Below are 23,999 nucleotides of genomic sequence, written 5' to 3' on the forward strand. Positions count from 1 at the left end.
AGGTGCAAAAATGTCTGTTTTAGGGCTGGAGAGATGATGGCCCAGCAGTTAAGAGCACTTGCTTCTCTCCCAGAGGACAAGGGCTCGATTCTTAGTACCTGTATATTGGCACACAATTGTCTGTAGCTCTAGGTCCAAGGGATCCAATGCCCTCTTCTGGCCTCTGAAGGAACCAGGCACGCATGGAATGCACAGACATACATGCAGGCAAATAACCCGTACACATAAAATAAAATAAACCTTACATTGTAGAGGATGAACAATTTCTTATAAATAACCATTCACCTTAAGACAGTAAAACTCAGCAAATTAAATGTAAAGCAAGTGGATAGAGATTTGAACAGAAATTAATCTACTAGAAAATCACTAGGAAATGAGAGCAACGCTAGCAAAAGCTGGTTCTTTAGAAACAGTAACACATTAACACACCTTTAGACGACCTGGCAAAAGTATAGGCAAGGCAGATCGCTAGACTCGGAAATAAACAGATATTTCCCTCAGCCTTACAGGGATGAGAAAAGTCAATGCATGTTATAAATGACCATAAATAATTAGATAATTTGAATGAAAAGGCAAATTACTGGAGCTGACTCAAGGAACGATCGTCTGTATAGCATAGACCTGTAGCAAGAGGATGAATTAGCAATTTTAAAAATAACAACAAAGGAAGAGAAAGCACAAATGATTTATAGGCAAACTCTACCAAACATTTCAAGATAAAAATACAGATTTTCACAAATTCTCCCCAAAAAGTAAAAGAGGAGAGAACACTTTCCGACTCACTGTCACTTTAAGACCAAATCCAGACAGACAGCGTAGGAGAGTGAATGAAGAAAATTGCAGGCAATAGGCTCCTGATCACAAGGACGCAGAAAGCCCTCCCCCCAGCACTTACAAGACTGAACTCGATGACTTTCAGGAAGATACAACAACCAAGGAGAAATTGAGAGGAAATCAATATACCATATTGATGGAACACAAAAGTCCAAAGGCTACCTGACCATCTCAAAAGATGCAGAAAAACACGGGACAAAACCGTGTACCTTCTCACGATAAGTTTCAGGCAGTAAGCCAGGACAGAAGGAGATTTCCTCAACAAAGGCTCTTTGAAAGTCCACAGGGGACACTATGGTTTACAGGGAGAGTTGGGACACTGTGCTCTGTGGCCAGCATGGCAGAAATTTTGCTAAGAAAAAGCAAGGACAGTCTTCCAGATAGGAAAAGGAAGAAAAATGGCCACCGTGCATACAAAGGCCACAAGAACCCAGTTTTAAAATTACTGGAACTAGTAAATTATCAGCAAGGTTGGAAGATGCAAAATCAATACACAAAATCACTTGTCTTTCTTATATACTTCCATTGAACAGTCCTAAGATTAAATGAAGAAAGCAACTCCATACAATAAGATTAAAAACAGTGAAACACTTCAAAACAAATCGAACACAAGAAATTTCAATTTCTGTTCTAGAAAAAAATGCGCAAGACTGTTGAAGAAGATGCAGATGAATGGTGAAAATATCATATTCCTAGATTATGTTATCATTACGGTGGTAATACACTAAAAATGTTCAACGACACCAACACAGTCCCTGTGAGAATCCCCACTAACTTCTTTATTGTAATTAACACACCTAGAATAATTGTCATGGGCTGGAGAGATGGCTCAGCAGTTAAGAGCACTGCCTGCTCTTTCAAAGATACTGAGTTCAATTCTTGGCAACCACATGGTGGCTCACAACCATCTGTAATGAGATCTGGTGCCGTCTTGAGGAAGAAACCTGGTCAGCTGTCCTCATCAACTTAGACCATGAAACCCAACATGGACAAGTTCAACAGAGCCACCAAATACGGGTTGCCCATGCATGCTTCAGCACTGCGAGGGCATAAACTTCATTTTAGATCATTCAAGGTCAAGGAGAAATATTACCAGCCTAACACACTCAAGGCCTCCGTATCACAGAGCTCCCCCAAGACAGACAATAAAAAGTGCTGCAAAGAAATTAGAACTCTCATATATATAAGTAAAAAGTAGCCCAGCCACTTTGGAAAACAGACACATAAGGCAAAATTACCACATGACTTAGAAGCTGCACTGGGCGTGTGTGTAAAGACAATAAAAACATTTGTCCACACAAAAACTTGTGCACGAGTGTTTACAGGGGTACTCTTCAAAGACAGAAGCAACCGAAGTGTCTGCTAGCCGATGGATGGATCACACCTATAAACGTGACTGTCTCCACACAGGAAGAGCGAAGCGCCGCTGAGGCCCGCTACAGCACAGCTACCCCCGCCCCCCAAGCCTGGTGCTCAGGGTAAGAAGGTTTCCACAAAGCATCACAGTCAGTGATCCCACTAACAGGAGCGTTTGAGACAAGCATCTCCATAGAAGCAAAAAAGAGACTCATGGCTGTTTAGGGCTTGTGGTTTGGGGAAGAAGGTGGTCCCTAAAGAGTACGTGCTCTCTTCTTGGGGTGATGACGATATCCCACACTTGGCCAGGGTAACAGATGCCTTAAGAGGATGGATTTGGTGACACATGGATTAAATCCCAATATAGCTATGTTTGAAGAGGGGACAGTGACTCGCAGACTGGAAGCTGTGGTCAAACTCTTAAGAGCTTTGCGGGCGGTCAACTTTGACCGCACTGTCCTGGGCACAAGAGTGTAGAAGAGTGTAAATGTACCCGTGTCTGACCACGTGCTGCAAGGTGTTCTCTGGGAGCTGGAGCTCTGCCTCTCCACCCTGACTAAGAAGGAACATTCACACCCACTGAGCACGTCCTACATGCCAGCTCCGCTCCAATACCAGCAAGCTGAAAAGCAGCATACCTCCCCTTGATTGGGAAGTGCTCATAGCCGGTCCTTCCCTCCTTGTCCCCAGTGGGAGGTGCTTCAGTGTCCACCAAGAAGTGGCAAGAGTTTCTTCCATGGAGCTTGGCATAGAGGCGAGCTTGAGAAAGTTTACTGGGTAAACACCGAGCTCGTGATAGCGAGACCACGTTCAGTAGCGAGAAGATGCATCAGCATCCAAAGATGTCCCTAAGTGGTGGCATGGAACTTCGTGTAGATTTGCGACAGCGGAGAGGATTTAATAAGACACTGTGCTGAATACTTTAAATCTAAAGAGGACACGCCCAGACTGTCCTGACCGTGTCACGGAGAGAACACAGACAGTTCACCCACCTACACTTAGAAAATGCAGAAACAGATGGACAACCATCCTATGGCAAAGGTAGGAATGGGGACCATGGGAACAGGACTCTGCGGGTTTTAAAGTTGCTGCTGACCCTGGTTGAGAGTAAAGTAGTAAAAGCCAGCTTCCAGGCTGAGGTCCTGATGACTCAGTCAGAAGACAAAAGCCACCTCAGAGAGCCCTAAGCCAGGGCACCCTCCCCTACCAACTCCGGTGACTCCAAAGTCTGCCTAGGCGGGTAACTATGGAGACAAATGGCCACACCTCACCCCCGGCTTCTGAGAGACACGAACGAGCAGCATTTTAAATGTACAGGTGTGAGGGCGAGGTCTGTAATCCCAGAGACTTGGATGCTGAGGCAAAATGATTGCAAGTTCGAGGCCTGCCTAGGGAACTGGGAAATCCTGTCTCAAGAGAAAAAAGGAAGAACAAACAAACAAACAAGAGGGATGAAGACACAGCACACCAGCTCAGCAAGCTCTGGTTTTAAACTTCACTTCCACCAAGAAATAAAAAGCAAGGAATTGACACAGCAAACCCACTGGAGCCCGATTAAAACAGCTTTCCCCACGTGTATCCGCGGAGTGCTACACAGCTCACCGTATGGATTGTTACCGTACTACCAGTCTGAGAGGGACAGAGAGCTGGCTTGGCATTTCCCTGGTGTCACATGTACCCGCGGGCAGGACAAGGCACAGATTTAGGTAAAACGGGGGATGAAGCGAGCATCACAATCTAGCTAGCTGACAACGAGAGCTGCCATTCTCCCAGGGCTCTGGAAGCCTAAGTAGGGAATGGAGCTGACAGAGGGCTGAGCTGCCGTTTAGAGTGTAGAGGAGGAACATTTCCACCTTCATGGGGTTTCTGGTCACTCACGACCTGGGCTTTCCTTGACTGCAAGAGTATTCCTCCAGGCTCAAGCTCTCTGTGTTCTCCCTGTGGGCAATGTGTGTACCTCTGTCTCCTATAAAGCAATAGAATCTCACCAACTACTGATGGACCCCATTTCTGGATAAGGACCCACTCACTCACTCACTCACAGGTACCAGGGGAACACACATCATTTGGGAGGACAGAGTTTGGCTGACGAAGACTAAATGAATTTTGTTGGTGGTATCTTTTTAAAGATTTATTTATTTATGTATATGAGTGCTCTATCTGAATGTACGACTTTATGTCAGAAGAGGGCATCAGATCCCACATAGATGGTTGTGAGCCACTGTGTGGTTGCTGGGAATTGAACTCAGGACCTCTGGAAGAACAGCCGGTGCTCTTAACTGCTGCACCATCTCTCCAGCCCTTGGGATTTTTTAAGACAACATCTCACTCAGTTGCCCAGAGTAGCCTGGAACTCAACAATGTAGCCCAGGCTAGTACTGAATTTAAGGCAATTCTGCTGAGGGCTGAGATTACAGGTATCAGGGACCACACATGGCTCTTAAGTTTTTACGGTCATGTATTTTAATATATATCCATAAAATACAGTTAGCAAACCCAACAATTTTAACACTGATGAGAGGCTTGTTAGAAGGGAGTTGTTTGGAAGGGATATCTGGAGCGATCAGCTCTGTAGGTATTACTCAGATAGTTCAGGACTGGGGAGATGGCATGGGAGCATAGGGACCACACTGAGCTAGATCCAACCTTTGCCTGCTGTGGCCAGTAACTGAACCTCTTCTTGAGAAGCTTCCCCAGGGTCTGGAGAGATGGCTCAGTGGTTGAAGAACCTGTACTACTTTGCAGAAGACCTAAGTTCAGTTCCAGCACCGACACTGGATGGGTTTGGAACGTAGGATTTACAGAGCTGTCTGCCACTTTAGGTCCAGGGAAGCTGATGCCCTCTTCTGGCCACTGTTGGTACTGCATGCATATGCACACAGCTACATATATTTACATAAAAATGAATCACAGTTAAAAACTTCCCCAGGGGATCTCATGGCTAGGCCACTGTGTTACAAATCTATTGCTTAAATTTTTTCTCTTACACCTAAGTCCAGCTGCTCTTGCTTTGATTTAAAAGATGACTGGTGGATACTCTTTGTACTACTCAAAACCACGAGGTCATTCAGCAGACAGGTCGATGGGTTACAGGTAGCAGAACTTCCACTAACTTAGGAACTTAACCGCACTGTGGTTACATTCATCATCTGAATCAAGTGCGTACAGTGGGCCAAACAAAGGAGAAGAGAGAGAAGAGCCCGTTAGCTTTGTGGCAGCGTACAGTATGAACGGCAGATGGGGCCAGCAGACCGGAATCCTCCAGAACCAGCATCCACAGAGCCTGCACCTCCTTCCACACCGATTCCTGGCAAACCACAGGCCTGGTAGGCAGCATGGCCAGTGTTATTCCTTCCTGGGTCCTCACAAACCTCTTCACATCTGAAATAAGCTCTCGGTCCCCAGTGAGAGAACCCAGCCGGGGTTGTGGCAAGTGCGCCTGTGCAAAGCAGGGGGAGGCACGCCTCAGGATCTTGCGAGCCCCTGCGTCCCTGTCAGAGGCCAGAGAAGCCCCTTGTAAATCCTCCCGTGTCTCCTCCAGAGAGAACAATTGCCGACCTCCGTGCAGCCACGATGGCTTGCTTCAGCAGAGAGGCAAGAGCAGGCAAGGCTCACGCACACATCTCGGGCCCCTTCTGGGGTGTGGGTGTCTGGGGAACTTTCTGGAGAGCGTTATGCTTCTTTTTCACCATTGTGATCTGTCTGGGGCCTGTGGTGTCCTCGGCGGCTGGGTGGATGAAGCAAAACAAAAAATCTCTAGATCGCAAAGGGCCTCCTGACTGTCTAGGTCTCCCTGTTTGAGGAAAAATTTCCTCTCTTGGCCTGCCCATCGCCTGGAGTACAGTGGGAATGGGAGGGGCGTCTTCCAGGACCACTCACGTGGTTCTGGAGAACACCCCAGGGAGAAGAAGCTGAAGAAAGAGGGACGAGAGAGGGAGAGGGAGTCCCAAAGCGAGGGAGGGCTGTGTACAAGGCCCACACGTAGAACAAGCGTTAGCACAATGTGTGTAAGGCAGGGCTGGATGGCTAGGGCTTGGTGGCTAACAGCCAAGGGAGCTCGGGCCGTCGCCGTCGCGTTTGCTCCGTAAATCAGAACAGCATTCATATTCTCTAAGGAAGGCCTGAGCTGCAACAATGTCACCAGCTGTAAAATTCTTCTCACAATACCTCTTGATCCAGTGATGCCCAGAGACGCCCGGCTGAGACGCTAGCCCAGCGTTCGTGCTCCCTAATCTACCCCATTGCCGCACCTCCACATACACACAGAAACACACACATATACACACATATACAAGCACATACACATATACACGCATAGCACGCACATGCATATACACACACACTTATACACATGTGCACACACACACACGTGCGCACACACACCACCTCACCTTATTTCTCTCAAGTCATTCCTAACTTCCCAGTTGAGGGAGCTCAGCAGTCATTAACGCTACCTTCCCGCAGGCTGAAAGCCATGGCCTTTCTTGATGAATGTCTAGCCCTCCACCACTCTGCCTAGTTCCTGGTCAGTGCTCAGAGGACTTTCAGTGAGAACAGCTTGACCTGGCTACACTAAGAGCTGGCAGCACTTCAGATGCTGGTGTCGAAGCCCAGGGGAGAAAAGGCTGGACCGAAGCCCGCCAGGCACAGCTTCCGAGAGCTGTGAAGAACCCACCAGGGAGGCTTGGCTACTTGGCTTTCCTAGAGAAGAAAGCCTGGAGTCTTGGTAGAACAGCACGGGCAGCCTGAGGGATGAAGCTGGAGGCAGGGCCTGGAAGGGAAGGGGTGGGGGCTTGCCCTCAGCCCTCAGCCCAGACACACGTGCCGCCATCCTACCTGGGTGCAGTCCTTTTCCTCAGGCTTAGCCCACACTCCTGGGGGCTGCGGCTCCTAACTTGCGGCAGATGCTGTGGGACACAGGGGGCATTTCATGTCCTCAAAGGGACTCAAAGGTGGCCGAAAGCAAACACCCACCCTTCCACGGCAGCTTTTAAGGAGGCTCTGGCCACAGTCACAGATTTTCCGTTCCCAGGCTCAGTCCCACCCCTGTTCCTACAGATAAGCAATTCTCGTTTTCCCTTAGGGCCTCAGTGGCCTTGTATCTCGCCTTCCGGGTTCAAAGGGCACCAGGCTGTACCACCTACAGGCGGAGCATATCATTCCCTTCAATTACATTTTCCATTAACTTAGTCCCTGGCCGTATAGATTTTCTCCTTTAGCTTGCCCCAGCTCGGCCTCCACTCGGGTGCATTTAATACATTTACATTTTCCCTTCCCTGAGGAGAGGCCAGGGACCAGCCAGCATTTCTAATGCCTGACACCTGAATTTCCTCCGTTCTCCAGCGTGTTTCTGGTTTGCCGAAGACTTTGTTCTAAGCTGTGGATTGATTTTCCTGCTTGGAAAGTTGGAGCAAAGACAGTTTTGACTGAAGTCAGCTGTTTAGAATAATGAATCCCCTTTGGGCCTTAAGAGGAGAGCAGGCTCCATGACTACCTTCCATGGGATGTGGCCGTACCCAAGTGCACAGGAAACCCAAGCAGGAAGAGAAGGCAGTGGTGAGGGTCAGTCTCTGCTTCCTCAACAGTCCCCGTGCTGTTTGCTCTTTTATAAACTGAGGGGCTGGAGAGACAATTCAGTCAGCAAAGTGCTTGCCCCACAAGAGTGAGGACATGAGTTAGATTCCAGTACACACACGCATACTCACGCACACACACTCATACAAACAAACACACATATACACACAAGTACACACACAAGTGCACTCATACACACCAGGGCACTTACACAAACACACTCACACAAACACACATATATACACAAACACACTAAAACACACGTATACACACAAACACACATGCACACATATGTGCACACACACAATTGTACTGACACACACCAGGGCACTTACACAAACACACTCACACAAACACACATATATACACAAACACACTCAAACACACATATACACGCAAACACACATGCACACATATGTGCATATACACAAGTGCACTCATACATACCAGGGCACTTACACAAACACACGTATATACACAAACACACACAGACACACATACACACATGTGCACACACAAGTGCACTGACACACACCAGGGCACTTATGCAAACACACTCACACAAACACACTCACACAAACACATATGCACACACACACGAACACACATACATGAATGCACACACAAGTGCACTCGCACACACACACGCTGGCTAGCCAGCCTAGCCAACTACTGAGAACTATTTCTTAGTTTCTATTGCTGATAGAACACCATGACGAAGTCAGCATGTATAAGAAAGCATTTAACTGGGATTATGGTTTCAGAATGTAGAGTCCAAAGGCATGGTGGCAGGAAAAGCGAAAGCTCACTTCTCAGACTGAAAGCAGGACGCCACCCTGGGAATACCATGTGTTTTCTGAATCCTCAAAGCCCACCCTAGTGATGCACCTCCTTCAAAAAGACCACACCTCCTAATCCATCACTCTACATTGCTAAGGACTCTACCTGCCATTAGTGTCTACAGAGGTGGACAAGGCTGAAGCATTGACCTTCCTGGCCCACCCTCTGGCCATTTTTAATTCAGCCTGGGTTATTCTGTGGCTGTGATACCCAAGTTCCTCAACCTTTGGTTACTTTCCATCCTGTGCTAAGAGGTAAACACCAGCTCTCAAAGGAAGGCGTGTGCGATGCATGGCCCAATCAGAGTCTTACAGTGTAGCATCTTGGTCGTATAGCTTTCTTTAAGCAGATACCCCTGGGACACTACACACAGGAAGACTACATCTGTCCATCAGCCTACCCTCTTTGGGACTGCTTAGTTCCTTGGTTTCACAGTCCTACGACTACTCAACAAGGACAAAGTTACCAGAGTTCCCTGACAGCAGGGGAAGACCACTCGGAAGGTGTAACCTGGTATCACGGTCTAAATTCTAAGCACACAGGCTGCAAGGCTAGGGTGTCAGCTCCCAGGAGCTGGAGACACCACGTTTCCTGAAAGTATCGGATGGAAACAGTCTAGACACCTGAGTTCCATGCAGCTGGGAGTCCAGAGAGATGGGTCTGGGCCTCTAAGGACAGCAGCGCCCCTCAGCAGCGGCCTCATCTACTGACCACGAGGGAGGCCCCCGCAGCAGGACAAAGCAGCCCCTCTCACCTGACTCGGGTCTCCCATCCTCTCTCTCCTGGGTCTTCTCGGAGGCACTGAGGCTCCCAGGGTAGGGCAGGTGACTGAAGAGGTTGTCACACAGGAGGCTACGGCACAGTTTGGTCAGGAAGCGGAGGACATAGCCCACACTGTTGACCACGGGCAGGCTCCTCAGGTGCTGTTTTCCATCAAAGGAAGCAGAGACTGGAAAACCAGAAATAGGAACTCAGAGCTGGGCACAGGAAGTGGAGAAGGGCAATTCATTTCCCTTTTATTTGTAGTTGGGCTCTATGGGGTTCCACTGGAAGTCTCGATAATCCTGTCTTTGTCCTGGGGTGCCACCCAGGGCAGCACACTGCTTTCGTTGTCCATTCCCCTTGCCTCCTTGGTCCATAACAGTTCGTCTCCCTGTCCTTGCTTTTCATGATTGCGGCTGCAGCCCCGACCAGCTCTGCTCAGATATTGGGAAACCTGCCTCTCCATTGCATCTGGCTCATACTTTTTCTCACAGCTGGAATCGTGGGATTGGGGATGGAGAGAAAGACTATGGAGACAAAGAACCCTTCACGGAACACCACACCCAGGCCATGTCATACCCACAGGGCACTTCTGCAGCGTGAATCTTCCACACTTAGCGGAGCCAATGTGTACCATACCCTCTCTGTTCTCCATATTCTGGTCCCTGGGCCCAGTCACTAAGTCTGGGTCACCAAGTCACTAAACCTGCCATCTCCAAGGGTCTCGGGGGTGTTCAGCCCTACTTCCTGTCTAGAACAGCAGCGAATCCCACATCCAATTCCTCTGTAAGGAAAGATTGCCCCATCTCGCCCCTTTATTTTTGATTCAGTCGTTTTGCTAAGCTTGATGTGACTCCGGAACACACGTTTTATGTCCGGGGTTGTCAAAGGCCGTTTGTCATCTAATGCCAATGGTTCCAGCTTTCATTTCTGGAGCTCCAATGAGGTTGACTCCTGTGTCTCTTTGGTTTGGGGCACTTCGGTGCATCCCAGGACCATCCTGCTCCAGCCCTGCCATTGGCGATTCTCCAAGGTCCTGCTTCCTCTGAGGGATGCAGAGAAAGCCACTAGAGAGTCGGGTGAGCTCACTGCTCCCAGGGGTCACTGCTCCCGGGGGTCAGCGGTTGTGAACCGTCCCAGTGGGCAGAGGGTTGACAGTGTGAACATGAGTGTGCTCTCCTGGTGTGATTACATATCTGCTGCTGCTCCCACCCAAGAGTCCATCTCTGACCGTGTCTGAAGGAAGAGATAGACACAGACACCAGAGTTCGCCCCGAAGTCTCCAATTCAATGTATTTGCCACCAGAGGACCCCGGGGGGGGGGAGGGGGTGTTTCAAGGAAAGCCCTCAAGAGGAGAGTCTTTAATTCAGGGCTGGAGAGATGGCTTAATGGTTAAGAGCACTGGCAGTTATTGTAGAGGGCCCGGGTTCTGTTCCCAGCACCCACATGGCAGCTCACAACTGTCTGTAACTCCAGTTCCAGGGAGTCTGACACTCTTCATACATGTATACATCCAGACAAAACACCAATGCACATAAAACGAAAATAAATATTTAAAAGAGAGGGGGGCTCTTTAGAGCAACACTGAGTTCCAGCTCTGGATAGTAACCAAACTGAGAAGTCCAAACTGAGAAGTGGCGTCAGTTTCCTGAAGCACTGTGCAGAGTTTGTCCTGTCTCTCTCCTCACAGCCCCTCACCCCAGATCTGCACATCAGCTACAGTGCGAGGGATACACAAAGACACCTCAGAGAGGACCTCCTGCTTTGACCCAGCTTTGACCCAGGCTTCCCCCACTCCCAGCAACCCTAGCAGGCAGCCTGCTGACTTGCATCATAACCCCTGAAGCTTGGCAGATGGCAGGAGCTACCACTGCTAGTCTTTATTATAACCAGACACCAAAAGATTCCATCTCTTACATGTAGTGCCTTTTGGTTTGCTAAGGCCTGTGGAACTCATTTCCACACAGGCCTCCTGCTGGCCTATGAGGATTGGGGCTGATGTCCTGTGTTACAGAAGATGAAGCTGAGGAGAATCCTAGACTGGATTTTTCAGTTCGTGCGGCTTCCGTGTGGCACTTGTCTTTCATCTGAAATCTAAAGTGGCTCTGATCCAGGCTCTAGCCACAGAGCTGTCATTATGCCTGTTCCAGATACTTTGCAAACCCCTGATTAGTATAGGCACTGTCTTAAAATGCTGGGTGATACAGAGACTAGCCCCAAGGTGGGAGAGCCTCGGAACCTCAGGTCTACCCATTCAATCACATATGTATTCTGTAAGCATTCATGGGATTGCATACATGGGGGAAATCCCATCTCTTTCAAGAGGATGTAGAACTCCTGAGTTCATAAAGTCTCCCTTTGGGGGTGTGGCTAAGGCAGAGCACCCTAACAGGATCTCTGGGAGGGATCGTGCAGCTCTAGGATGCTGCTCCCGCCAACCCTCAGAGTGTCTGGAGTCCAGAAACCACCTCTCACCCTTGGGTTCTTCCTTGATCCTGCCAGCATCCATGTGACAAACTTCTGTGTACTGTGTGCTATGCTGTGGGGTATTCGGGGAGCAGGGCTTTGGGGATCAGCTTCTAAATGTAGAGTGGGTACCCTGCTGTTTCTCCTGAGTCCTCTCCCCATCCCCGCCCCTTTCTGGGCCACATGGATGCTGTCCTGTATCCTTGTTGGACATCTCGCTCCAACTCTAACATGAAAAGTTACCCCACAGCAGGAAAGTAGTCCCTGGGAATGCCCTCAGCCCACGGGAACTCCAAAAGTCATCCATCCTGGGATTGCTTCCCCCTAATGCTGAGGCCCTGAGGTTACAGAAAGGGGGAGCAGGAAAGCCAGGCTCAGGACCAGCTCTCCCAGCTCAAGGGCAGGGCGCACAGAGCCTCTAGGACAAGCGGCATCATTGAGAAGGAGGGCAGAGAGAAGGGCCCTCCCTCAACCCCAGATCTATGTCTTGAGCCCTACTATGTAGCAAGGAACAAGGTAAGAGGATGGTTCAAGGAAGAAGGGAGGTGGAACAGCAGAGGAACTCCAGGAGGCCTGGGACTAGAGTCTCCTCCTCTCCCTTGTTCGCGTATCTTCTTGTTGGTACGTCTGCTGAAGCCCTTAAATATCACCATGTCAGACACATGCCCTTGACCCTACCCATGTCTCCTTTCTTCATTCTGCCCCTTCTCTTTCCCTCCTCCTCTTTTCTCCTCCTCCCCTCCTCCTTCTCTCCTTTCTTTAGTTTTTGAGACAGTCTCTCTCTTTGTAGCACTAATGTCTTATAACTCTCTGCGTACCCCATCCTGGCTGCACACTCAAGACACTCCTGCCTCCACCTGTGTGGTTCTGGGAATCCAGGCATCCCCATGACCTCTTCCCTGACTCCTTCTTAACTAACCAGGCAGGCCCGTTGCCAGGAAATCTGCCTTTTCCTTGCTGCTAAGGAAGGCCATAGCCACGATGCCGAGCAGGAAGACAGCAGCTTGACTCTCCAAAACTGAAGTCCAGGTAGCGACAAGGGTTGGGTAGTGTGGGATAGAAGAGCAAAGGGTTTGAAAGAGTCAGAACTCTGCGTTCTGTAGGCAAATGGCTCCTCTGGGAGCTGGCAGGTGGGGCTTCAACAGGGCTGTGACCCCGTCTAAAGAGGTGTCCCCTTGAGGTGGGTTGAATTGGGAGCCCTCCCCAGTTGTCCTCCATGGTTGTGAGTACTATGGAAAATGGGCAGAGTAAAGAAGGCCTGGTATTCCGATCAAGGCCAGAAGAGAGGACTCCGATAAGGCAGCATTTGAGTAGAAGCCAAAAAGGGTTTTCAGGAGCCTGTAGCATGGACCACCAGGGTAAAATATTCCAGAAGAACAAGTCAGCAGGAGCAAAGGCCCTGAGGTGAGAGAGCAGTCAAAGGGTGTAGGAAACATAGCAAAGAAGTCATCTAACCTAAGCTGGATATGGGAGAGAGAAGTGACCCTGAGTTTGGAGAGGGAGCAGGGAGCAGTTCACGTAGGCCTATGGGCCTTGTGAAGATAAGGGTTTTCACTTGGACATAAGAACCTATGGAGGATTTAGGGCAAAGATCAAGCATGGTCTTATCTTAAAACCCACTGTGGTTGGGAATGCATTGTGGATACGCTTGAAGGCAGAGGCACGGTGTTGGAAGTGGGGGGGAAAGGGGAGGAGTCAAGGGTGAGGCTCCAGGAGTTCATTCTTGCTCCCCAGGTCAGGTAATTGTCCCAAGGGATGCATTCTGCTCCCAGGCTCAGAGGCCCTGGAGCCTAGCAGTGGAAGGACAGTCTCTGGCCACACCCACTGTCCCCACTTGGAAGTGGCTACACAGAGAGACCATGTGTATACCTCCCGCACCTCCACGCCTTACCTGACACCAGTTCGCCACGGTAGCCCTGCTTGACAAGGGAGAAGACAAGCCTTGGCTGGTGCGCACAGTCTATGCATGCCTGCACCGCCTGCTGCAGGACAGCTGCAGGCCGCTCAGGCCCCAGGCGCTCAGGAAGCTGCTGCAGCTTCCTCCTCTCCAGGTAGGGACCTGCATCAGCCTGCTTGTTAATGTAGAGGCACACTGTGGGTGCAGAGAAGAGCAGAAGTGAGATATCTAGCAAGGTAGAAAGGCTAAAAAAAACTGTACTTCCCAATTGTCAGAACGTGTTCCAGCGTGACCTCCTGGCAGCGGGCAGAGGGATAGCTGGGTGCCCTCTTACTGGGTAAAACTCTACAGAAGACAATTACTCTGGCTCACATGGACAGTGTATATGAAGGTATTTCCATCTGAGTAGCTCTATGACCAAATCTTTCTCTGCTCCCCCAAGGACTGGAGGCCATTTCCCTGTGAGCTTGCACCAATAAAAAGCATGGTGTGAGCCAGGCAGTAGTGGTGCACACCTTTAATACCAGCTCTTGGGCGGCAGAGATAGGTGGATCTCTGTGAGTTTGAGGCCAGCCTGGGCTACATCATCATCATCAAAGAGAAAGAAAGATTGGAATGGGTGCTACACTATTTTGGGGCATGTGGTAGCAACTGGAAATACAAATGCAAAACAGACACACTCAAGCGAGCACACTCAGATGTGGCCACTGCTCTTACCTGCCTACTCCAAAGAAACCAGCGGAACCCAACATTCACAGAAAACAGTTATAAATAACCAAACACACACTTTCAGAGACCAGCTACCACGCCAGGTCTTTCTTTGGATTGTCTCAGGGAAACATTTCTTTTTGTTAGAAACAGGGTTCCTCTGTGCAGCCCTGGCTGTCCCGGAATTCACTTTGTAGGCCAGGCTGACATAGAACCCGGAGATCAACCTGCCTTTGCTTCCAGTGCCGGGTGCTGGGATTAAAGGTGTGCACTGCCACACCTTGTAAAATATCTCAGAGAAATTCTTAGACTTATAAAGTAACTGTTAGATGAAAAGACACCCTGGTACTAGGAAACCATTTCCACCTTGAAGTCCATTCTGTTGACATACCTGTGAGAGCCTGTGGGACCACCAAGCTGGGGATGGTGGCTGCATCCTGAGGGATGGAGCTGAGGTCGGGTTCTGGGGTACTCCGTGGAGGTGATAGAGCCAAGGGAGTCATGAGCACGGGGGGCTTGATCTGCAAGAGAGTCTATGTAAGCAGTGAACGTCTAGAAATGCTCCCCACACCACCCCGGTCTTTCCTGGATGTCTGCTAATTCTCAGCACTCTTTCTCACATCTGCATCTTTTTCCTGCTCAGCTTTGGGAAAGGAGCTTCGGATTCAAGTTCACGTGCAAAATTTGTAATTAGATTATAGCCAGAAGATAGCTCTGCTCTTCACCCCTACCTTGGTACGACCCAGGAAATGACAGCACCAGGGAGTGGGTGTCGGAACAAACGGAGGCACGAATGGTTAAACCCCAGGATGCCCCTGAGAACAGGATGCAGATCCAGGGCAGTGCCCTGCTCACACCTCTGCACTCTGTAGATCCTGGCCACGGGGCTTCCACTGTATCCACCAGGAGATGGACCATGAGGCTCTCCTTGCTCTCTGATGAGCTCACCGCATGCTAAGCATTCTCCTTCCTATGGCAGGCTGTCAGTCACAATCTGGATGGGACAGGAATGGGCAGCCACCACTATGAAGGTCTCCCCTGGAACCACACACAAGGAGATGGAATTTGCGCTAATGGAATAGGCAAAGGCCAGCCAATGATAATGGGTCAATAGGCCACTTCACACCTGGCACTAGGTTGGGTCAGAGTAATGGAAAGCTGTAGGGGGTACATGGGGACAGAGGGTAGGTGCAGTTTGAAGGTGGCATAAAACACCAGTGACTTCTGTGGGGGACCCACGTCAGAAGAATCAAGTCAGTTTACAAGAGCAGGACCCTAAGCATCAGGAGTTTCCAAAGTTTCAAAAATTTTCAGTGTGTGCATATTGTTCAAGAGCAATTGCTCAATCCCCAAGGTCTTCAACTTTTTCAAACAACCTCTTGTGGTTCTCATAACAATGCAGGTTTTGATTCTGAGTTCTGGGGTAGGAGTCTACAATCCTTAAGAGCCTCCAGGTGGGTTGTCTCTGCAAATCCACAAGTACACTTTGGACAGCCAGGTGCTATGTCCCATTGTTAATAAATATGCGTCTACATCTAAGTTTCTTCTAGACTTTTAGGATGGACTAATAATAGTGATGGAGAAAGAGTCATGCAAATACTGTGGATTCATTGTCGTGAATGAATGTCCTCTACTGCTGGGAGGAGACACCATGACCAAGGCAACTCTTATCAAATAAAGCACCTAACTGAGGGCTTGCTTATAAGTTTAGAGGGTTAGCCCATGATCATCATGGCAGAAAGCAGGCTGACATGGTACTAGAGCAGTAGCTGAGAGCTTTACATCCTGAAGTCGAACTCTTACTATTTGCTGATGATATTATAGTTTACATGAGCAACCCAAAAGCCCATCAGGAGAACAAAATTGGAAAATTATGATTTATTTGCCTGTGGCTTTCAAGTAAATCAACATGAAGGTCTACTTGCTCCTTTCCTAGAATGTCTGGTAGCAGTGGTGGTGGTGGTGGTTGTGATGATGGTCTTGATGGTGGTGTTGATGTTGCTGATGCTGATGATGGTGGTAATGATGATGACCTAAGGATGATGATGGTGGTGATGATGATGGTGATGATGGTGATGATTATGGTAGTGTTGTTGATGATGATGGTAGTGATGATGATGGTGATGGTAGTGATGATGATGATGATGGTGGTGGCGATGATGATGGTGATAATCGTGATGACAATGATTACTGAAATCTCAGTCTCACAAACTACATAACAACCCTAACATCTCATGTTTGTTTTCTGTTATAGTTATTAATGTTGGATTTATCCACTGAACCTATTTTTTAAAAAAAGTCATAGTATTACAATTAGCTGTCATTTCTATTTATCATTTCTGTCTAAATGAAGCAATCATAGAGATCAGATGAGTCAGATGGCTGCAAGAAAAGAAAAGCTTCCTCTGCTATGCAGTGGTGGCTCATGTCTTTAATCCCAGCACTGGAGAGGAAGAGGAAGGTGGATCTCTGAGTTCAAGGCCAGCTTGGTCTACAGAGGGAGTTCCAGGACAGCCAGGGCTCATAGAGAAACCCTGCCTTGAAAACTTCCTTATTTCCCCTCAGTGGTGGTTTGAGTGAGAACAGCTCCCATGGGCTCATAGATTTGAAAGCTTGGTTACTAGGGAAAGGCACTATTTGAAAGAATGGGGGGAGGCACTATTTAAAAGGATTAGGAGGTGTGGTCTTGCTGGGAAAAGTGTGTCACTGAAGGTGGCTTGAGGTTTTCAAGGGCCCAGTCTCTCCCTCCCTGCTGCCTGTGGGTCCAAATATAAACTTTCAGCTACTTCTCCAGCACCATGTCTCCCTGCATGCAGCCATGCTTCCTGCCATGCTGATAATGGACTAAACCTCTGAAACTGTAAGCCAGCCTTAATTAAATGTTTTCTGTTATAAGAGTTGCCGTGGTTATAGTGTCTCTTAAAAGCAAAAGGGCACCGACTAAGACACCGGCCTCTACAGATGCTGGGATTTTAAAACAAAACAGGAATCTTCTGTAAGCTGTGGGCAGCACTGTGGATGTGTCCCCAGGGGCTTATATACTAGCGGCCTGGCCCTCAATACATTAAGAGATGCTAGAACCTTCGAGAGGTGATTAGGCCATTGGGGGGGGGGGATCACCTTGGGAAAGAATTGATTTTGACTCATGAAGTCAGTTAGCCTCCATGAGAGCAGGTTGTTTTAAAAGTGGGGAGACTGGCCAGGTATGAGAGCATATACCTTTAATCCGTCACCACCCAGGGCTACATAAAGAGACTCCAAACAACAACAACAGAAACTGAGAACAAAAAAAGTGACTGCCCACCCCTCCCCTAAGTTCCTATTTCCCCAGGTGACTCATGGGCCCTCCACATCTGCTCACACTAGCATATCTTCTGCCAGGAGGCCTCACTATGTGCTTGTGCCTCTAGGACTGTGAACTAGTTAATCCTCTTTATCTCTGTGGGGTGGTGGTGGTGGTGTGTGTGTGTGTGTGTGTGTGTGTGTGTCTGTGTGTCTCTGTATATCTGTGTGTATGTGTATGTGTTTGTATATCTGTGTGTGTGAGTTTGTATATATCTGTGTGTGTGTCTGTGTGTCTTTGTATATCTCTGTCTGTGTGTGTATGTGTTTGTATATCTGTGTGTGTGTCTGTGTGTCTCTGTATCTCTCTCTCTGTGTTTGTATATCTGTGTGTGTGAGTTTGTATATCTGTGTGTGTGTGTCTTTGTATATCTCTGTCTGTGTGTGTATGTGTTTGTATATCTGTGTGTGTGTCTGTGTGTCTCTGTATCTCTCTCTCTGTGTTTGTATATCTGTGTGTGTGAGTTTGTATATCTGTGTGTGTGTGTCTTTGTATATCTCTGTCTGTGTGTGTATGTGTTTGTATATCTGTGTGTGTGTCTGTGTGTCTCTGTATCTCTCTCTCTGTGTTTGTATATCTGTGTGTGTGAGTTTGTATATCTGTGTGTGTGTGTCTTTGTATATCTCTGTCTGTGTGTGTATGTGTTTGTATATCTGTGTGTGTGTCTGTGTGTCTCTGTATCTCTCTCTCTGTGTTTGTATATCTGTGTGTGTGAGTTTGTATATCTGTGTGTGTGTGTCTTTGTATATCTCTGTCTGTGTGTGTATGTGTTTGTATATCTGTGTGTGTGTCTGTGTGTCTCTGTATCTCTCTCTCTGTGTTTGTATATCTGTGTATCTGTGTGTGTCTGTGTGTCTCTGTATATCTGTGTGTATGTGTATGTGTGTATGTGTTTGTATATCTGTGTGTGTGTGTTTCTGTATATCTGCGTGCGCGTGTGTGTAATCAGGGCATCGTGCCCACTAGGCAAACATCCTACAACTGGCTACACCCCAGACAGAAAGGCTCATTCTTTATGAATCATGCAGCCACTGCTCTTCTGTTACAGCAATCAAAACTAGACTAGAATAGGAGGCCACGATATTTTAAAAATGGGATTTTTATAAGGGAGTGAAATACAATCAAAATTAACTCGGTGTTCATAAATTTAAGTTTTTACTGCCTAATCTAAAGAGCTAAAAAACAGCCCGCTGGAGAGAACTCAGTAGTAAGGAAAGCTTGTAAGAATGAGGGCTAGCATTTATGAGGGAGCCACACGATTAGAAGAGGCTGGAGATGGGGGGACACGGATTGCAGCACTTCCTCTGTGACACGATGTGGACCTCTTCCTCAGCCAACACAAGCTGCTCTCGGGGGGCGGGATGGGTAATTTGTCTTTGCTGTTCTTGCTTTCGGTTTTTTAAAATATTGATTTGTTTATTTGGCTGTTTTAACAGACAAAATAAAGTGTAATGCTCATATATTGGTTTCTAATGTCCTTCTCAATAAAAAGACTGGGACTTCTAACAGAAATGGATGGTCCATTTCCTAAGACAGAGAGCATACAGAGTAAGCTGGAAGAGGTAACAAGACATCAGCAAAACCACTAGTGACCGGAGTATCTTAAGGAGCAAGGTGCCCACTGAAAAAAACTTCCAGTGGATGAGTCTGGACCACTATGAGCACCAGTGTATTATTATAGCATAAAGTATATACGTAATAAATGTTCACAAGTCCACCAACCTTAAGTAAATGACTGACAAAGTAGATAAATAGAGGAACAAATAAATCTCTCATGAGCAAACCTCCAGCCCTCTCTAGGAGGCGAGCACAACTCCGTCTTCAAGGAAGGGCTGTGCATGATGAATTCCTTCTAAATACTGCCATGTGGAAACAGAGGGGACACCTGGCACATGTCACCTTAGCCACAGGATCCAAAGCCACATCAGCAGTGGTACGGACAGTCTGTGCTTCTGATATGGTTAGACGGAGATGTCACTGTGCCTCTGTGGTCCCCACACACCCAGTCTAACATCTGGGGAAACACTAGAGAGCACAACTCTATAACCTATGAAACTCCTCAAAGCCGTTCACCATCAAAAAGTAAGGAAAAGCTGAGCAACTTCCAGAGACAGAGGAGCTTAAGAAAACACGATGGCGGAATCTGAGGTCGTGCTGGACGGGACCCGGAACAGATCAGAGAAACGTCCATACAATTAGAATGAAGTATGGGCCTGACCTATGACAGTAGATTATGAGTTTGCTGTTGGTGACAATTGCTGTTGTAGTGTAAGATGCTAACAGTGGAGGAGTTAGGAGCTGTGTATGGGGGGGGGGTGAGAATGTCTAGTACAAAGCAGAGAACCTACTGCAAATATTAAACGCAGAATCTGTTGAATGGTGAGTGGGGTGATGATGTAGAGGGGTAAAGAGGGCCTCTTCCTGGCAGCACCCGGTAGGGGGGGGGAGCCCGAGGCCTGCTGCCGAGATCTCTGCCCGGACTAAGCCTTGGCCTTCAAAGCCAACAGCCCTGATAGGTCTATAGCTGGTGTCTTTTCCTGAAGTTCAAAACCTCGGTCACACAGGAAGGTGACAGCTCGTCCAGGGCACTGCTGCTGGTGGCTGTTCCGGAGTAGCCAGAGCAAGGATAGCTTCGTCTGTGTTCCCGCCCCACACGTTCCTTGAGGACCCATTTCTTTCATCCTGGCATGCACATTCTTTGTACGTTCAAAACTCCCTCAGGGTGGCAAGGGGAGAGCATCGGAAAGTACAGCTAGAGAAATTGGATCATTCACCGTGTTTAACTTCAGACTGTATTCTAAAAACTTGCCTGGTAAAATGCAAAATGATTCCAATGAGACGTATATGTGATTCCATTCCTGGGGGTGAGCCTGCTGGACCCACAGTTGCCTTTTCATATCCGGGAGAACATCAGCCCCCAAGAGGCAGAGGGGCTGTATCGTTGGACCTTGGCTTCCATCAAATCTGGCATCCTAATTGAACAAGTTTTGCCTCAGCACTTACCCAAGGAAATAAAACTGTGTAATACAATGTGCTACAGGCATCAGGGTGGAATCAGCAGGGAGTGGGAAGGCCATACTTTTCAGAGACACAAATGGGTAAGGGGTAAGGCTGAGGTTTCTCCTGCCAGCTCTGAGCTGAGATTCTTCCTGGGGTGGGGAAGAGAGATGTCATCTCCTGACACCAGAAGCCAAGAAGAAAACAGTGAAGAATGATGTATCCTGTGGATACTGAGAGAGGAGAGACACACACAGAGACAAGAGACAGAGAGAGAGAAAGAGAAAGAGACAGAGAGACAGAGAGAGAGACACACAGAAAGAGAGACACAGAAAGAGAGAGACACAGAAAGAGAGAGACAGAGACAGAGAGACAGAGAGACAGAGAGGAGGAGGACTAGGGGACAAAACACAAAGACTGGAAAATGACGGTGGACAGCAAGGCTCAGTGGTGAGCAGACCCCAGTAATAAGGCAGCAGGAGGCCCGAGGCTACAGGAAGCTCAGTCAGAGGGGCCCTGGGATGGAGCGTGGACTCTGGGCTCCAGACGACTGACATCTGACCTCCAGCTTGGCCCTTCCTTTTCTGCCTGCAACTTGCCCGTGTTAGCCTGAATCTCAGAAGCAGTCAAATGTCCTACTGTCGATGAGGCTCAAGTCTAGAAGAGAGACGCCTGTGTGGTTCTCAGGCCAGAGAGAGCTGCAGGGGCAGAGGAAGCTGGCCGAGTTGCTGGGGTGGCATCAGCAGGCACAGGCCCAGGACAGTCAGAAGAAAGAGACAGCCTAGGAATTCAAAGCCTGATTGATCACTATCACCATTGATCACTGTCCCTGATACCAGTGATCACTACTACAATGTCACTAGTGAAACTGCCGTTCTGTAATAGTGAAAGTAGTGTCCCTTGTATTAATACATTGTCAGATTGTAGAAATAGTTCTTGCCACCCCTTCAGTATCTTCCCACAGCAACTGCCTCTGCTTCATGTCTGATGGTAGAAACTACTAGAACTGAACTTACAGAGCCTTTGATGGAGGGCACAGGAGAATTCCCTTTCCTTTTTTTTAAAGGTAGTTTTTGTTGATTCTTTAGCAATTGCATACTTGTCTGTAATTCATTTTGATCCTATTCACCCCTCCTGCCCTCCCGTGCTCCCTCTGGAGCCCTTCCTCGTCCCAACACATCCGCTTCCTTCTTTAATGTCAGCGATTTATTTATCTGTTTATTCATCTGAGACAGGGTACTACTTGGTTGCCTTGTCTCAAGTCCCTGGTTTCAAAGAATCCTCCTGCCTCCAGACAACTTGGAATACAGACCTGTGCCACTGTGTCCAAGTCTCAGACACATTTTCTTAGTAATAAAATACAAGCTCTTTAAGGTTGTACCAATTTAGACCGTCCTTTGCTTAGTCAGGCTTTTTTTTTTTTTTGAAAAAAAAAAAAAAGAAAAGAAAAAACAACCTCTGGCTCCTCTACTATGTCCCAGATACTGAATTGCCGAATTAGTGGCCATTTGGTAAGTGAGGTGAAACTGTACAATTTGCTTGCTGGCTCTTCCACAGTTAGAGCCCTGTCATCAGCAGTAAAATGGGTGTCAGGAACTGGGAAATGGCCAAAACAAACTAGGGGGCCAGGTACCAACTTAATTTTGCAGACTGAGAAGATTTTAAATCCCCAGCACCTGTCAGTGTTGATAACAACCTCCTCTCACCAACATGGATTTTAGAATAAAGGGTAATCTTTTGAGGAAACCACTTCAGCTCTGTGAAAGCTTCACCTGGCTCTTCCACCACAGATGGGTGACGGTCACACAGACACTGGATGGGAAGTATTATTCTAGGGCACCAGCTTAAGGCTTGGGGCATTGTCTGGGGATGTGTGGCCTGAGATAAAGTTCATGCCTTTTCCTAACTATCTGGGAAGTAGACTCAAAAGAGAACTGTGGACTTTTGTCTCCACAAAAGAAATTCTTGGGAAAGGGGGAACAGACCTGCTTGCTTTGAACAGGGTTTGTTCCATGGGATGAATGGCCATTTTTCTTGGCCCAAGAAATTCCGTGTCTGTTTGTAATTTTCGTTCTTGGGACACCGTCCCCAGGGGACCAGGAAGAAGGCCAACGAAGCTTAAGTATGCTCCCATAGAGCTTGGGCTTGCTCCCTGGCTCTGTGAAACAGAATGTCTGCCCTGTTCCAGCCCTCCCATTGCAATCACCAGACTCCAGCAATGGCGCAGGTACCTGAGCAGGTAACAGGCAGGCACAGGTACCCAGACCAGCTTCTGAGAGCAGACATATACATCCAAAGCCCACACTATCATGGATAAGAGGGGTTCCTGTCAGAAAATACCCTGACAGAAGACTTTGACTTCTTTTGGTTAAGAAGAGTTTTAAAATCTGTTTTAAGATGGGCAACAGTGGAGTGCACCTATAATTCCAGCACTCCAGAAGCAGAGGCAGGTGGTTCTCTCTGAGTTCAAGGCCAGCCTGGCCTATAGAGTGTGGTCCAGGAAAAACAGAGCTACACAGAGAAATTCTGTCTGGAACAACATTTTAAATACTGTGGGCTAGCGAGGTGGCTCAGCAGTTCAGGGAACACGCTGCTCTCGCACAGGACCCAAATTCTGTTTCTAGCACTTATATGAGGTGGCTCACAACTATCTGGAACTCAGGTTCAGAAGAAGCCCATGCCTCTGGCTTCTGTGGGCACCTGCATATACACGCACATACCCGCACACAGACAATCCCCTCCACACACACATAAGCAAAGACAATAAGGGGCTAGAAATGTGCTCAGCCATTAAGAGCACTGGTTGCTCTTGCAGAGGACCAAGGTCAGTTCCCAACCAGGGGGCATTTCCCCACTGTCTGTAACGTCAGTCCCAGGGGATCCAGCACCCTCTTCTGGCCTCTAAAGGCCTGGCACACACACAGTGCACAGGCATTTAGGCGAACACTCATACAAGTTAAATAAAATAAATAAAATCTCAAAAAAGCTAAAGCAAATAAGCCTCGCGTAATTTTGGATAGCCAGCCTTTCCCCTATGACTGTCTTTTCCCCTCTTCCTGGCGTTTGGAAGGACTGAGAAGAGGGGAGGGATAAAGGTTGAGTTCATTTCCTGCTCTTCCACAAGCCCTTTCTGCTGACCTGGAATAATCTCCACACATTTTCCTAATGCTTGGGAGTTAATTGCCAATTTGCATTTTGGTTGCAGTATCTGGGCCTCAGGA

The 23,999-nt window shown here is 48.1% G+C and overlaps 1 protein-coding gene across 5 annotated transcripts in view; it reads right to left on the reverse strand.

Annotated features, from left to right (window-relative positions):
• Scml4 (Scm polycomb group protein like 4) overlaps positions 1-23,999 on the reverse strand; it is an 84,177-nt gene that overhangs the window by 13,406 nt on the left and 46,772 nt on the right. For 3 of the 5 annotated variants that reach the window (XM_050120573.1, XM_050120572.1, XM_050120575.1), the window contains 3 exons: positions 14,830-14,959; positions 13,725-13,925; positions 9,359-9,553 (listed from right to left, as the gene is read on the reverse strand). In XM_050120573.1, coding sequence (XP_049976530.1) covers positions 9,359-9,553; positions 13,725-13,925; positions 14,830-14,959 — 526 coding nt within the window. Of the gene's footprint in view, positions 1-6,865; positions 6,970-7,026; positions 7,294-9,358; positions 9,554-13,724; positions 13,926-14,829; positions 14,960-23,999 lie in introns of those variants that run through there. The other 2 variants (XM_050120576.1, XM_050120577.1) reach the window with 2 other exon arrangements.

This window comes from Alexandromys fortis, unplaced genomic scaffold, assembly GCF_014885135.2.
Source record: "Alexandromys fortis isolate MF-2015 unplaced genomic scaffold, M_Fortis_MF-2015_v1.1 scaffold_175, whole genome shotgun sequence".
Classification (NCBI taxonomy): Eukaryota; Metazoa; Chordata; class Mammalia; order Rodentia; family Cricetidae; genus Alexandromys; species Alexandromys fortis.